Source organism: Hesperophylax consimilis, chromosome 8 (genome assembly GCF_061612785.1).
Source record: "Hesperophylax consimilis isolate HC1 chromosome 8, BYU_Hcon_1.0, whole genome shotgun sequence".
NCBI lineage: Eukaryota > Metazoa > Arthropoda > Insecta > Trichoptera > Limnephilidae > Hesperophylax > Hesperophylax consimilis.
Window position 1 is genome coordinate 4,634,245 of NC_142843.1, and position 17,064 is coordinate 4,651,308.

The 17,064-nt window shown below is 34.8% G+C and overlaps 1 protein-coding gene across 1 annotated transcript; it reads right to left on the bottom strand.

Annotated features, from left to right (window-relative positions):
- Positions 1-1,393: 1,393 nt before the first annotated feature.
- On the bottom strand, positions 1,394-16,180 carry LOC149421454 (glyoxalase domain-containing protein 4). The gene is made up of 5 exons (XM_089634402.1): positions 15,707-16,180; positions 11,800-11,849; positions 8,444-8,709; positions 4,710-4,865; positions 1,394-2,498 (listed from the first exon to the last, which is right to left on the bottom strand). The coding sequence occupies exons 1-5, from the start codon at positions 15,794-15,796 to the stop codon at positions 2,206-2,208; spliced, it is 855 nt and encodes a 284-aa protein (XP_089490528.1). The 5' UTR covers positions 15,797-16,180; the 3' UTR covers positions 1,394-2,205.
- Positions 16,181-17,064: the final 884 nt, after the last annotated feature.

Below are 17,064 nucleotides of genomic sequence, written 5' to 3' on the forward strand. Positions count from 1 at the left end.
GAGCACCTTAACCTATTGATGGCGGACCAGGTTTTGCGAGGCAGTGAGAACCCAGGCTGTCTCTCGGTGGGGTCCTGTATGAGATGGGCATTTCCTACGTTGGCCGTTTGCCACTCAAGTTTCCACCTATCTTCTGGGGTGAGAGGTAGTCGGAGGAGCCTCTCTCCTTCCGCCCAGAAGGGCTTTCGGGACTTCAAGCGGCATGCCGGGTGGGAGACGACATCTTCGTGTAGAGGTATTGCGCTTTTTTGCAGCGCCTTCTTGTATTCCCTCAGTGTTGCAATTTCTCGCCTGATGTTTGGCGGGGTTATGTACTGTATTGCGTACAAACATGTTACAGAGCCGAAAATTCATTTGTAAAAATTCCAGATTATATCTTGGGTAAGGATTTAAAGGGACTGAGATAGATTTACCCCTTCAGCTCATTTCAAATCTCCCGCATCGGTACAAACAGCCTTGTTTGGAGTACTTGCGCCTTAGACGATTAGTGCGATGTCAGCAGAAACATGCGCCGCTCTACGATTTAGGAGCTGTTACATCACCTAAAAATTTACATTTATCTTTTGAGATTTGTATCCAGTGTTATTTGGCACTGTATGCTGTTTCGTGTTCTAGAGGCTTTCGTGTTGGAACACAATGTGTTGTATTTTAAATATAATTTTGACTAACATAGTGCCCAGAATACTAAATGAATTTAAATTGATTATTATAATATTTTGTAAGAGTGCATGTAGTACCTATAAATAAATTCATGAACAAATCCCTATTAAATAAACCGTTCATGTTATCGATGCATCGACCAAACAATCGGATATAACATTCAAACAGACGGACGTAAGTAACTCTCATTACCGCTGGGTCCGTGTTGATATTCGTCTCAAAACAATTATGTCGAGTTATTTATGATTAGTTAAGATATTAATGCATTATTTGGGCAAGGTTACACAAAGAACGAAAACATGTGAAATATTTTTAATTAAAGTTTTAAAAAGTATTGTTGATACAGTTGAACGCAGCCTGAAGGTTAATTAACCTGTTACTTAATTTAATTGTTCTTATCAATAATAAAACATTATTGTTCTTAACCGTGTATTCAAGTACATCATATTAATTTGTAGTTTTGCAAAGTAATGTACCTAGTTGATATATTTTTGAATAAGCTAAGTAAATTAATTATATTATTATGTGAGGTTATTTTACATAAAATGCATGTGAATCAGTTGAAAAATTTGAAATTCGTAATAAACTGTAAACTAACTGAATTAATGTAAACATAATTTTCAATGTGTTTATTTTTTGTTAGCTTTTTATTTATTTTTAATTTGTTATAATTTTCGCGAAAACAGTTTTTTACTTGAAATTTTACGCCCTTTTATTGAATCATAAAACATCACATACTGTGAAATTACAAGAATTACGCTTCAAAACAAATATTTATTCTAAAGCTATGTAAAAAGTATTGCGAGTTAAGTGTATTACAATAATAATTTACATATTATGTAACATGGTTTTAAACCCATGTGTATCTATCATCACTGCAATTTGTGATCAAAAAGTCACATTGAAATGTTATGTATTTGATAGTGGCAATACTCTTTGGTAAAATTAATATTTATCAGCGTTTTCCAATGTGTTTTATTAATATATAATATGTACCACATAATATTACCTAAGACAATTTTGAATGAATGATTGCTTGAAATCATTGGCTGTTTTTTGTCTCCCCTGAAAATTGACAAATGTGATTTATTGAGATGGATGATGAGCATTGAAACACAATATGATGTGTAAAAATATATATTTCCACAAAATATAAAAAGATTCTTTACTATATTCGGGTCAAATTAAATAAATGAGTTTTACAAATTACAATCAAGGAATTATGTTTTTATTACTTTCAATTTTGTGAACCCTAGTTTAAAATATTTGTTGTGTACATTTATTGTTAATTGGTAGCGACAATAATATATTTATCTTTTGAGAGCCAATAATTTGATAGTGAGTGACAAAGTCAATAAAAAAACACATTAAAAGCTGCTAGCGCAAAAGAAGAGAATTATAACTGTTGCAAGTTTTTAACTTTTGAGTACTTTTAGTGCGCACCAGAAGTTAACACAAATTATCAAATAAAATGATGAGATTAGTTTATGAATATATTGTTATATCACTAAACTTTGAAGATTCTTTTGTATCACAAATGCGTTATTATTCCCTGGACTTGTCAAGTTTAATGTATCGAGTGAGGAGTTCTTCCCCTTTGGGATCTGTTTGGGAGAGTTGCGAGAATCCTTCATCATCCACGAAGCAGATCTCATGGCCATCGGGGTCGGCTAGGATGAGGACCCTGACGGAGGCCTTTCCGGGGGTGTCCAGGTCCAGCAGCGGAGTGAGGATCTTCTGGTTGGCTTCCTGCACCCTCCGGTCGATCTCTGGCTGCTGGGCTTTAGGGATGGCGAAGGCAATACGCCCGTACGACTTTGCGTGATCCACAGCTTTACCTGTAAATAAAAATCGTTAATTTCAACTCATACAAATTAGGAAATTAGTAATGTCGTAGGAAAGCAATGGTGCTGTTACCGATTACCGCCACTACCAACATACTTTTTTATATTGCATTCCATTAAATTTCTTTTCCTTATTACATGTTTCTACAATAATTGTATTGCCAGCTAAAAAGTGATCTGTATATTTTTTGAAGATTTTTACTTTGGCTTGAAGCAATGCATTGTGATAAAATCGATGAGCATAGCGAAGTCCTGTTTCAACTCAATCATTTGGTATTTCGTCTGTCCGTATGTTCCATTTCCGATTACGAAAATCTGAAGCATCCATTTTATTATTCAAGCAAGCCTTACTTTGGCTTAAAATATTATGGTACCTACCAGCCTGAACAGGGGTATAACTGCGATCGAAAATTGGAACCGAATGAAAGACAGTAATCTCTATGGCTTATGACTTCACATTATTGACTAACCACATCTACCAATGGAAAACTCTGAATGTCTATGGGAAAAACTGTTGACAGCTGAGCAGGGGGGTATAACTCCGATCGAAAATTGGAACAGAAAAAGAGACACGGTAATCTCCATGGCTTATGATGTCACATTATTGACTAACCACATATACCAATGAAAAACTCTGAATGTCTATGTAAAAACTGTTGAAAGGTGAGTGCTGGCTGAGTGGAATATCTATGGTGGTTTGAAATCTTTTGTTTCTTGCTGTTTCTTGTGCGTTTTTTGTTGTGGTCCCGATGCCGATGTAAAAGTAAATGTAAATATTTTGAATATCTTATCTGCTGAAAATGTCGATTCCTAAAGTTCATTCCGTGTAAAAGGCTGTACAGATTTCAATTCAATTCGACATACGTTTCCGGAAAGGTCGTGAATCAGATTGGAATATATTGTTAGCGAGATGTCCATCAGTTTGTGGCTATTATTTCTCAATCGGAAGCAAAAACACAGAACAGGACTCGTTATTGTAACAAAAAAAAAAAAACATGTGCGAATATCTCTTTGTTTCTAATTTGGATAAACTTGAAAAATATAAATGCCACTTGGTTTCAACTTAATTACTACAAGAAATAACTATTTATGTGGTGGTGAGAGATGGTAAAATATCCAGTTTAATTTTTTCTCAATCAAAGTTAAGTTTGAAGATTAGTGAATACTTATAAATGTTAGGTTATCAATAAATTATTAAAATAACCCAAACTAAACCCTATAAACCTATTTTGTGCATGTTTACTTAAACCCCTGACTTAAATGAATAGTTGTCTCGATTAGATATTTAAATTGAAATCAAGTATTGTTTTTTTTAAAGAGCCTTTGCACGCAGCGGAATTCGACAAGTTTACCCTAATTCGTAACAGCATTAACTTAATTTATCGTTCCACCTTATTCATTAATGATTTAACCTGTTATCAATAATTTATAGTCTTGCTGAAATAAAAATACTTAACATGTATCTGAGTTTTTAATTTTTCTGTTATTAACGGAAAATTGTTAGAATTCAATGCAAATTAGGATAAATTGTAAAATTCCTTATTTGAAATTAACAAAAAATATGATTTATAATTAACTAGGTAGGTATTTAATTACCTACTTACACATCTTGGTTTTGATTTATTAAATAAGAGAAAATTAAGCCTGATCTATTTCATAGAATCTGTGAAACATATCGGTGAGAGCAGGGTTTTCTATGGAATAGAAATCCAAAGTTGAATGGACTTAAACTGTTGTTCTTTAAATTGACCTAGATTCTCATAGAATAAATCATGTGGGATTAGAAATGCAGGATTAGGAACATTATTTTTTTGGATGGAAAGTCTACTGTTCATGGAACTCTACTAGTTTTAAAGTAGATATGATGTGTTACACCTCAAAAATTGTCTATGCTTACATGAGTAAATCCGGGATCCCACCTGTCTTTGATCTATTTCATAGAATCTACGAAATAGATCCGTGAGAACAGGCTTTTCTGTGGAATAGAAACCCAAAGTTGAATCGACTTCAACTTTCATTCTATATATTGACCATCCAGGTGGGAACGTACCATTACCAATTCTAACTCATTGGGAATAATATATCATAAACAAAGTACTTTGTTTTGTAATATATTATCAATAAATAAAATGTACACAAAAAATTGGACGCAGTTTGTTGTAGTATCGACATGTTTTAATACAAATATCAACATTTAAGACTTACCAATATCGCAAATTTCCAGCTTGGCTTGATTGTTGCCGAATGCAAAAGTGGCAGATTTTGGTTTCTTCTCGTAAACGTCCAATCCCAGAAGACCATTCCAATAAGCCAAGGATTGTTGAATGTTTGAACTGGCTAATGTTAGTTTTTGGATGGGATCTGGAAAGTAAAAAGTAATTTATGAATAATTTGTAAAAAAATTATTTGACTTCTCAAGCGTCAAAAATACTCCTTAGCAAAAATACTCGCCAGCGTACCCATACGGTAATCTGACATTAAAATTTTTTTCGTGGGATTTTTAAGCTTGGCACACTACGGAGGTATTGGGAGGTGAAGGGAGCTTGGTGCTCCAAAGGTTTTATGAATCGAAATGTAAAAAATTGGTCCTCAATCAGTTTAAATTAGAAAGAAGGATAAATATACAAAATAAAGGGATGCTGTTAATACACACTTTCAACAGAAAAACCACAGTGTATCACTTAGATAACAATGAGAAGTGTGGTTATCTTGGTGTACTAAATTCGAAGTAAAAAATCTCAGTTTATTTAGTTGGAGCGTTTATTGAGGAAAATACAGTAGTGCGTTTATTTTACAAGATAATGCGAGAAATACTCTAGCGCGGAATGTCAGTGATTAACTGTGTCAAGGTTACGAGCGCGACGTTTCACTGTTGTCTGGTGACTGAATACTCGCTGCGTTGGGCCTATTTATATAGCCAAGCCGATGGCGGTAGTAACTTCGCAAGACCGCTGGTAAACTGCCGGTTGCTCGCTCAATCTGGATACTTCGATAGTGCATCAGCTCTGCCTAGGCAATTGGCTAGAACCTTCTGGCGGGTGTGCGTAATGTACCTAGTCAAACTCGCAATTGTATTGACGTAGGTAGTTCGCTCAGACGTCGCAAGTAGATACTCGTAGACAGCCGGTAGCCGGAATTGTTTACGTTCCGCAATTAATTGTGCCTCTCAAAATGTCTCGAAAGTTCGCGGCCCATTCATTCTATATCGGTCGGCTTTCCGGAACACTCTGGCAGTATCGATCGCTACAGAAGTAAGTAATTCAATTTCCGAAAATGGAAAATAATGTAATTTATTAGCTATTTCGTTAAAAAAAAAACCCAGATAATTTGACATCTTTTCTTCATGCCATGATTTGGCACAATAATAATTAATTTTTTTAGGCTAGTTTTTATTTTTTATTTGTTTTAATCAAACCTAAACTGACAACCTAAGAACCTTTTTTATGGTCGTAGGTTCATATTTTGTTTTAAATAAGAGAAACAAAACTAACCTTAAAACTTTGACAGCATCAACAATGCCCGCCAAGTAAAAAGATTTTAATTTGATCGAAATAACTATTAAAATGCATTATTTTCCATTTCTGGAAATTGGAATAATTTCTTCTCATTATGATCTAACTATTACAAAACTCTAATCTACCTTTTTAAAACAAAATGTGCAAATTAAGTGTGTCCCTATTTTTATATATTTACCGAGAATTAAAATTTATGAAATTTAAGAAGCTGTAATTTTTGTATCTCATTTGAGATACTGAAAAAGTTAGTTCGATTGTTTCTAATTCTAATATAATGATCTCATAAACAGGAATGCACTATTATAATAGGTAAGCAATGCCACCAGGATATTACATAATTATAATCTATTACTATTCTACAATTGATTATGTATAGTAAATTACTGAGAACCATAAATATACCACTCACCTGAGAACCAAACATTTCAAGGTCTCTATGAACATTGTCATGATCTGTGTATGTAATAAGTCTTGTTATTTAAGCGTATTTGTATGGCTTTAAAAAAGGTGCATATTCAAAGTTATAGGTATTGTTAAAAAAAATTTGTTAGATAATTTGAATTCGAGGTATAATGATACAGCTATAATGATATTTATTATCAATATGTAATTAACCTTAATAAAAAAAAATCAACCCATAAAAAACAAAGTTTTTTTTACAGGTTTTACTATAAACATTACTTTTTTTGGCTTGACTGAGGATTGAACCTTATTACACAGGTACTGGAGTCGAAAACTCTACCAAGCTCGCCAAATGCCGATCGGGTAGGACCAACATTTGTTTTGCGTATTAACTGCTGTAATGTCATCCGATTTAAGAGACATGCGTATATGTCTGCGTGTGTATGCTTGATTGCCACCAAAATTTAATAGAATGCATTGTCATCAACAATGAGTCTATCTGCCAGTTTCAGCTCGATCGGATGTCGGGAAGTGGGTTAATTTCCATTTCCAAGATGGGCATTCATTTACGAAAACAAAAGTGAAATTCCAATAAATGCTTTTGAAAAGGTAGTCTTTTCTCTTTTGTAAAGGCGAGACCGGGTATTTTCTGATAATTATGTTTCTACAGTCATTCTATTTCAGAACTTGTGCGGCTTATTGAAATATTATTAATAGATCCAAATTATTTGAGAGAAATTGGAGAATACTTAAAGCAAATAAGGTGAGCATGGTGGGTGTAATTACACATCTGATGGAATTCAAACATTGTAGGAGTGGTCGTAGGCGTTCTTAGAATAGGTCACAATTACTACTCAAAGATGTTATCTTCAAAGTATGCATGTAGATATAAAATATGAGGACAATAACTTCAATTAATATTGATGAATAAGACGGTGAAGAGGAATTATTATCAGATCAGACGGCTTCAGCAGTTGGGACTCTGCGGTTTCACATTGAAAAAAAAGATAAATTTGTGAGTGGATCTCTTGATCAACCACCTTTTTTATTATCAACAATTGCCTTATTCTGGTGTTCTTTGCAAAGGAAAATGACACCTCCACACTAGTCGTATTTGGCCACTTTCCAGGAAAGCCAAAAACCAGTGGTGATTTCACTGATTTGGCTAAATCTGCTATATGTTTTGTCGTAGGAGAGAGAAGGTAATATATAGTGTCAGATGATTCTACGTGATTGTAGAAGTAAAAAAGATAAATAACTTTTTTGAAATTTCATTGTTATTTCCAATACGAAAAGTATTTTCCAAAAAATTTTTTTCCACATATACTACTCAATTTTTCTACCTGAAACTACCTAAAAACGTTGGAATTTGAAAAAAAAGTTTATCAATTTAACTTGTACTATCCATGGAGAATCACCTCCCGAAGTTAGTGCAATTAACCCCCGGACACCTTGCATAGTACAGCAACTAGCTTTCAAGTAACTTTTTTTTAAAAGCATTTACTCCACACAGGAGGCCCTCAGGAAAATAATTTCCCTCGGGGCCTACGTTATCTTCGAGGATGCTGTACGGGGCGTATTTTTAAGGGAAGGAAGGAGAGGAAGTTCTGGGAAGGAAAGAGGTATGAGGGGTGGGTAGGAATCAGGGGGACAGTATGTCCAGGAGTGATGTACGAATCCATCCCTCCCACTGCGATGCAAGGTTGAGAGTCTGGCTGAAGAGGTCAAAGAGTCTCCCCACCAATCCGGCCTGCCACGAAGTTGGTAGGCAGACGCATCAGCCACCAAGACATGGACAAACCTCACCCCATGAGCCCGGGCACCCCTGCTATGTCACCAAACGTAGCGGGTTCGCTAATATAGTGGTTACTTGGCATATGGCAGAGGTGTAGGTTATTCAATGAATGTTTCCCGAGGTACCCACTATCCAAATTGCGAGATAATAATCTTACCCCAATAACCTTGGCGAGACCTTGAAACAGTAATGGATAGTGAATAAAATAATAATTATAATGTTTCTACCTGAGTCAGTTGGCTGGGGCTCATCGATGAGGAAGAACTTATAACCTCCAGGACTCTCCACAACTGCAACGCCATTCTCCTCTGACAAGGGGTACCCTTGCGCCTTGGCCCGTTCGATGGACTCTCGAGACTTGATGGTGACGCCCAGAAAGTCATTGCCCATCTCGTAGGATGTGATTCCGTAGTTGTAGGTCAGCTCCACCACGAAGTGGGTGGCCTCGGGCCCGTAGCCTACCATGGTCTTGCTCCAGCGGTTTGCGTAAGGTCTGGAAATAGAATTATTCTTTTTAAAAAATGAATAACTCAATAATCTGAACATATTTTTTTAACCACCATTAAAAGCCGCAATTGTTTATGCTTCGATAGAGGGCTTAGCTCGCACAGAATTGAACCCAATATGCCTGGATACAAATTCAATGTTCGGAAACAATCCATTATAAGTCTTGCATTTAAGTATTCTGTATTGTTTATAAATATAACTATAGGGATATATAGTTTTAAGGTGCCTCCATAGGTGTCAGTGGTAGTACCACAAGACAGGGACAATACGTTGGACGTTTGTGTCTAATACCGGAATGGTTACGTAGATAGCCGATCTACAGGCAAACGTCGTCAGTAAGCGATCCTCGCGCTTCAGAATAACTTAAAGTATCCTACAGAACTAACGCGAGTCCAGTTAGATATTCATTGTAAATACGTCGCAATAATAAACATTCTCATAATTTCAGACGAACCGAAGTATTATTAAAAACTCCCCATCAAAATGGGTATTGCAAAAAAGAATGAAATTAACAGAACACCACACATTCTAAAATCTGAAACTCTTGAGGGTGGAGTAGAATCAAGATACAACACCTATTTATCTATAGGAGAGTATGGCCATACTGTGTAAAACATAAATCAATACACTGTACTGGGGTGTTTCTAGAAATTCTCCTATTAATAATATTGATGAAATATAAAATATTTTTATGTGATTAAATCGGTTATTTTGATATTTTGACAATTTTTTTTGATAAAGTTAGATTTTTTTACAATGCATACTATGAATACAATAATTTTTTTCACTCTTTTCAACACTTTCTTCTCTCAAAAACTCACTCTTAGAGGTTAACCTGGCATTAGATTCAGGACTAGAATCCTTAAAACAAGGTTTGATATTGGGAAAACGACCATTTATAAGAGATTGTTTCGCTAAACAAAAGAAGTGCATTGTTACACTACCATCCATAAAACCTGACTGATTTTTAAAATCCGTGTGCAGGAAATACGTAAATAAAAGTACAAGTTTACCATACATTTCAATAACTGGCACTATCTGGTTTTATACGGTGCCTGATTAGAGAGATTCAAATATAAGTCTAGACATAAAAATTTTGCACAAGCATGGCATACACAATAAGGAAGTTGAGTCCATTTTTTTTATTTTTTTTTATCAATGTTCGCATTCAAACTTAAATACTGGTATTTTTTTTTTTTTTTTTAAAGTTTGTTTTCATAGTTAAATTAATTCTCAAAGTTTAAATTTTATTAAGCCCGCCAAAACGAGCGGAATCCGAGCGGTAACAGGCGGGGTGTAGTGTGACGTCATTAGAACTGTGAAAACCACGTCGCTTAAGCATTATGTATGGAAAAAAATTTAATTCTTCAACAAGGAATTCCAGTAATTTTTTTACCAATGTTAACCGTCTATTATAATTGATGTTATTAAAAAAAAAAGAAAATTGATTAAGATTTCATAGTTAAATTAATATTTTAAGTTAGAATATTTGCTTTTCACGCCCGATACGGTACTTGTACGGTATCGCCGTCGCTACTTGTTGACGTTCCCCGCGCGAATTCAGGACCACCGCGCAGAAAAGTAAAGACCAAAAGTAAAATAACGGTTTACAGCCCAGTTCACTGTGAGACTTTTCTGAGCGGCCGGCGGCCTGAAGTGTATCACATGCTTTGTGACATGTATAATAATAAAAACATCTAAGTTATGCAATAAACAACATATTATTATAAAGCACTATACGAATATGTATCTTTAGAAATCCATTTCATATAATAATAATAACAAATACGTACATATATTTGACAAACCCAAATAAACCTTTGGCCTATACACCTCTCTCATCTAAATCGACCATCTCTCATGTAATAGAAAGAGATGCACCATAGGTGTTCTGTTGTACGTACAAGTCACGACACATGTGACGACAGAATTCTTTCGACCAATCGTGGAGCGTATACAGTATATTGCTATTGAATGCTTTTTCAAGAACGTTTAACTAATTGTAAGAATAATAATATAGAAATATATTTATATATTTAGAATCGATATTTTTTGATCTACATGAACATATTTTTTATAAGTCAAAATATTTTTCACTCAACTTCCTTATTCTCAAATATAACTTGCATGCACGAGTATATAAGCTGTTTGTTATAACATGTTTGAAAAGCAAAAATAATTTCAGTTATATAACTTGGTGCAGTAATATCTGTTATGTTGAATGGAACTCGACTACTAAGATAGTGACATTATATTACTGGCAGTTTTATTTTTGTTTGAAAAGTAATCACATTGATTTTTTTAAAGTAACCAGCACGCGTGCAATTCCCAAGAATAATAATTTTGTATTTCCTATCATCAAAATTTTTGTTGTTTGATTTTTTCAACATGTTGCATTTATAATCTAACTAACTAACTAACTAACCATCACGCCGTTTCCCCGCAGGGGTAGGCAGAGAGGACGGACCGCCAAACAACTCGGTCTTGGCACACACTTCTTGCCTCATTCACATTCATACATCGTCTCATACATACTCTTCTATTATTCTGACTCTTGACATGGCCAGACTCGAGTATCTGATTCACTTGATCGTGCCATGTCTTCCTCGGGCGTCCCCGACTTCTGCTACCATTCACATTTGCATCATATATCCTCCTTACACTCCTATCTTCGCTCATTCGCTCTACATGCCCAAACCATCTAAGCGTCCCTTTCTTAATCTTACTCATTACGCTTACATCAGCCTTGCACTCTTTGCGGATCTCCACATTCCTCACACGATCAAACATGGTTTTACCACACATACGCCTCAGGGATCTCATTTCAACAGCATTTATAATCTAGTTAAATAAAATACTAACCCATTGTAATACATTTAGAATCTAGTTAAAAAAAATACTAACCCATTTTATTACATTTAGAATATAGTTAAATAAAATATTAACCCATTGTATTACATTTAGAATATAGTTAAATAAAATACTAACCCATTGCATTACATTTAGAATCTACAAAATGAAATAAAACACTATTTCTTCAGATTAAATTTAAAATCTAGTTAAATAAAATACTAACCCATTGCAAGCTGCTTCACATCCTTCTGAGAACTCTTCATGACGAAGAACCTAAAAACAAAACAAACATAAAACATAGCATTTGCAGCACTTTATCACACATCTTTGGTGTGTTTCATTACTTGCTCAATACCTACTACTTATAAAATGTTAAATAAACTGTTCGTTATTTATAAGACTATAAAGATTAGATACTATTTGAGATTTTTACAGCCAAAAGTATTATATTGAGTTATTTTTGGGGTATTATGCCGTGTTGCATTACCTTCTTTAGCTAACTTTTCGGATAGCATTATACTATCTATCTATCTATCGGTATTACAATGGAAGATGCTCTGAGGAACTAGCGTCATTGATCCCTTCGGCACCGGTGCGTAGTCGGGATACACGCCAAACGCGCGCCCAACATTTGTACACAGTTGACATTTGTCACATGAGAACGGGTCGCTTCTACGATTCGGTCTTAAGTTCAACAGCTCGGCTGTGGAATGAACTGCCGGCCTCTGTGTTTCCTCCCTCCTACAACATGGGACTCTTCAAGACCCATGTTCACTCCTTCCTCTCCACAAAAAGACCCTCCACACAGCATCCCCAAAGATGACATAGGCCCTGAGGGAAATTATTTTCTTCAGGGCCTCCTGTGTGGAGTTAATATAAAAATAAAAAAAAATACTGTCCATCATTAGAGCAGATGTGAAAACCAAGATTGTGGTGAAGGGTTTGCATTGTCAGCATGTAAACTCGGCCATTCTGACAAATCGGCAATTGCCGAGCATTTCATTGAAACCGGCCATTACTTTGAATTTGTCCCGGAGTTCCTGGGAAGACCTAAAATGCATAGAACGCATATCTGTCCTAATGATGGAAATTGTAGTGTGGTCTGATTTGTTTGATAAAGAAGGAAGTAGCACGACACACCATAATACCTCAAAAATAAATCACTATACTCTCTCTCCTGCCTAGCACCTAGCGGTCGGAGGTAAAACTAGGGCTAACAGATAAAACAGATGTTTTGCCTTATCAATTGGCTTTCTTTGACAGTGTTTGTTTACAATTAGCTTGTCAATGTGTTTTTAATAGGTTAGATTATAAAAAGCCTCGCCGACTGGATTCCTACTTCTTCTCTCCTATAAAATAGTAACAAGCAGTCATTATGGTCTACAGACCATTAGTAAAGGTGTTTTGTCCGGGTCGGGAATAATTTAACTCTTTGTAACATTAAATAAAGTGAAATGCAGTTTTGTGCAGTAAAAACAAAAATAACCATGCGTCTGTTATTGAAGACTTCATCAAGCCCAAACAAATCTTAACAAAAGGTTAGATGATATAACCAAAAGACTAGGAAAGTTCTGATGATTGCTAAGAACAATTAATTATACATTGTGGTTTAAACTATCACTGCTGACTACTTGTGCAACTGGTTGTAATTTTCTATTTTCAACATTGGAAGCGTTTGTAGTTGTAATAACCTCAACCACTACGTAATAGTTTCTAGTATGACTCACATTGGATTCTTGTCTATCTCAAGTACTGGTGATTGATAATAGTGTACATGTTTATAAAATCACGGTGACTACATTATTAACCCGGAGGCTGCCGTGCGCATCTATGTTTGATTCAAGATTCCGGGCCCTCGCTGCCACGCGCAATCATACGTGATTTTAATTTCATCTTGCGATATCTCGGAACTTTCTGTATAGATGGCGCAAAACTCAGGCTTAAAAAATAATTTGAACCTTTATCTAGCGACATCTCTACACAGATGTGACAAATGATTTTGTTTATATTATGAAAGACCTCGTCAAACTGGAGACTACAATATTTCCCCTCTCAGTGTTTGAATTCCCCGCGCGCGCGTAGTTGTGTTAGTGTATCACGTGGTTCTTTCTTATCTCGACGGTTCGCGAATACTTAGAATCTGCAACGAATCGTGGTTCTAACGTTATTATTTTAACAAATTGTTTTTATTAAGTGGTCATATTTTTAGTGCAAATAAGTTTTGTGGTAATCAACATGTTTTGTTTTTTTAAATGAAATAAGTTGTTATATCCGCCTTTCGAGTGAAAAAGTAATAATATACATTTTATTTTAATTATCTGTGTTTAGAAACTAATTATTGTGTTAATTTGTCTTTTTTCCTAATTTTTTTTTGTGTAACCCTCCATCATGGCTCGACGCGACTTGTTTGATGACCAAATAAGAGAATATTGTCTCGATTTTATATCTGTTAAATTCTTTTATTGTACACAACACCATACAAAATTCAGGTATGAGCTTCCCCGATTATCAGTTATGTGTGATAAGACAAGTAATCGCAAAACACCACAAAAAACTCAACTCTACTCAACTCCTCATTCGTCTCATCATGACACACCATTACGTCTGCTTTCAAAAGAGGTTGTAAACATCAAAACAATCCAAGCCATACAGAGCCTGCCATGTTTGTGCGAATACAAAGCTTAAACAAAGTCGCAGAAAAATGGCTCGATATGTGTTCCCAGTGTAATGTGGCATTGTGTATTCATTCTTGTTTTAAAGTCTACCATTCGAATAAAAACTATTAACATAAATAATACGATAAGAAACTGTAAATAAAAGTTTAATAAATAATTAAGTTTAAAACAATAATATTATCACAATTGTATCGTGAGAAATTTAATGGTGAGCCGTTGCAGAGGTCCCACTTCAGAGACGTGAATACTGATATTACTATAGTATGTCTGTATGTGTTGGTGAGATTACTGATTTGATAATGGCGGCGGGTCGAAGTTTGTTGATGTTTCATAGATAGTTTTTATTCGTCAAATAATGCATCAATTCATAAAGATATCTTGTTTAGACTTTTTAAAAGTGTAACGTAAACAAGTTTTTTTTGTTTTGGTAATAATTTACAATCTCTAAGTGCTGAGGATAATAAATAATGAGGCAATGTAAAATATTCTAAAAATCCTTGGCGTGGGAGTATGTATCTTGTGTTTACTTTCGGGCAGCAAAAGGGTTAATTCTATGATCAACATTTATTCAGTGTAAAGGTGTGTTGGCATATCATATTTCTTATTGTCATTGTGACAAATCAAATTGGAGTAGCTTTACATTTCTCTAAGTATGCAAGAACAGATGTGAACAGTGATGAACGAGAACACTACTTGAACAATTGATTTGAGGATTCTAAATAATCAGTTCTAGATGGAAATAGAACGTTATGGTAAATTTTGGATAGGGCCTGACACGCTTATTACGAATAATTTTTAGAAAAAAACTTTATATTCGCCTTAATTACTATAAAAGAAAACTTTTTGCATTTCGGGCGGCGGAAAATTATGCATTTTGATTTTCAATTGCATAAAACCAAAATTCACTTCGCGAATCGATGTGGCGACAACGCGACGCCATTAGGAACGCACTGTTATGTTGGTATCACTGATGCATTAACAAGAGCTAAATACGACCGTTGCTATCTTCGTGGGATGCCGAGGTTTGTGTAATATGGTTTGTGATACAAAGGAAAGTGCCCCTTAATAACGCCTGCTCGCGTCAAGGCAAGAAAAACATCCCAGTTTTCAACTAGTTTACCGGCTACGCTAGGTTTGTGTAACATGGTTTGTGATACAAATCAATGTATCAGGGATACCAACATAACAGTGACGTACCTAATGGCAGCTGATTGCCGCCGCATCGATTCGCGAAGTGAATTTTGGTTAACGCAATTGAAAATTTAAATTCATAATTTTCCGCCGCCCGAAATGCAAAAAGTTTTCTTTTATAGTAATTAAGGCGAATATAAAGTTTTTTTCTAAAAAATATTCGTAATAAGCGTGTCAGGCCCTATCCAAAAATTACCAACGTTATTAAACACGAATCTATAGTACGTAAATAATAGTGAAATATATTGTATATTTGGGACTCACCTTCATTCCAAGAACGTCCCGGTAGAATTTGGCGGTGGCATTTCTGTCACCGACTTTGAAAACGAAGTGGAGGACACGACCGCGAACCATGGTGAATAATAAGTACTGAACAAGAGCTAGCAAACTATTTATATTATAATTATACACTCAATGCAACAATAGACAGATAATGAACTAATATTATGTTCGGTTCGCTGATATTATGTGTTGATTGCGCCCGGCACTCGCGAGTATTCGATGACGACTACGAGAAGACCATGAGTTAACAAGTGAAACTAGGAATGTAGTATAATTATTGACAAGATGTGGCAGCCTACAGCGGTCTGCTCGACCGGAGAGCGTGATGAAGTGGCAAGAGATGAAGAAATCGATAGTTTCTACTGTTTCGTACAAGTGATCAATCTAATTATATTGACAAATAATGCAGTTGGCGTAAGCAAAAAACAAACAAAAAACATATAAACGTCAAACGTCATTTTTTACATAGAAAAAAATACTGAAAAATACTATTCCCGTTTCACAATCTCCGAATCTCAATAATCTCATTCGGTATTAAAAAAATCCGAGCCTCAATCTATATAAAAAAGAAAAATAAGCGGGATTTTTGAAGGAAAAACATGATTTTTTTTATATTTAAATGAAATACTTTGTTTATTTTAACCACGAGTTTTTTAAAATTAATTAACACATCTACCGGTTTCGCTTCAGTCAAGCTTCATCAGGATTTTAATAATAACTCACATGATTTTTTTAGTAATACATATTTAAATTTAAGAATTTATGTAAAGTATTAATTGTGTCAGTAACTTTATTTTTATTTAAGTCGAATAAAGTGGTGTACTGAAGACAAAATTTTAATATTATTCACATTCAAACGCAAAATCAATGTTTGAATAGTGGATAGATAAATTATACTAAACATTTTTGACTGAGCGTATCGAAATATTATTTTGTTCGTATTTTCCGTTTCCGTTTCAAGATGGTAGACTTTTTAAATGTGAAATCGTCGTGTTTATTTGGACTTTATTCGCATTCTTTTTCAACATTCGGTATCCACCAGCCTGAAGAACGTTTGAAATGAGAAGTGTCATTGAGGTAATGACGTTTCTTTGGACAAGTTGTGTAATTCCTTACTTCATATTTAAATTTTTACATTAATTACATGGTTTATAATTAAGTAGGTAGGTATTTAACTAATTTAACGATTCTATCACTATAAACACGGATCATAAAGCAATCCAGTCCTTATACATGGCCAAAACAAATAAAACAGAAGTTTTCAGTATCATCTCTCAACTAAAGTCTAATGCATCTCCAGGTTTAGATGGAATTACACCAGTGTACCTGAACTTTTGCAA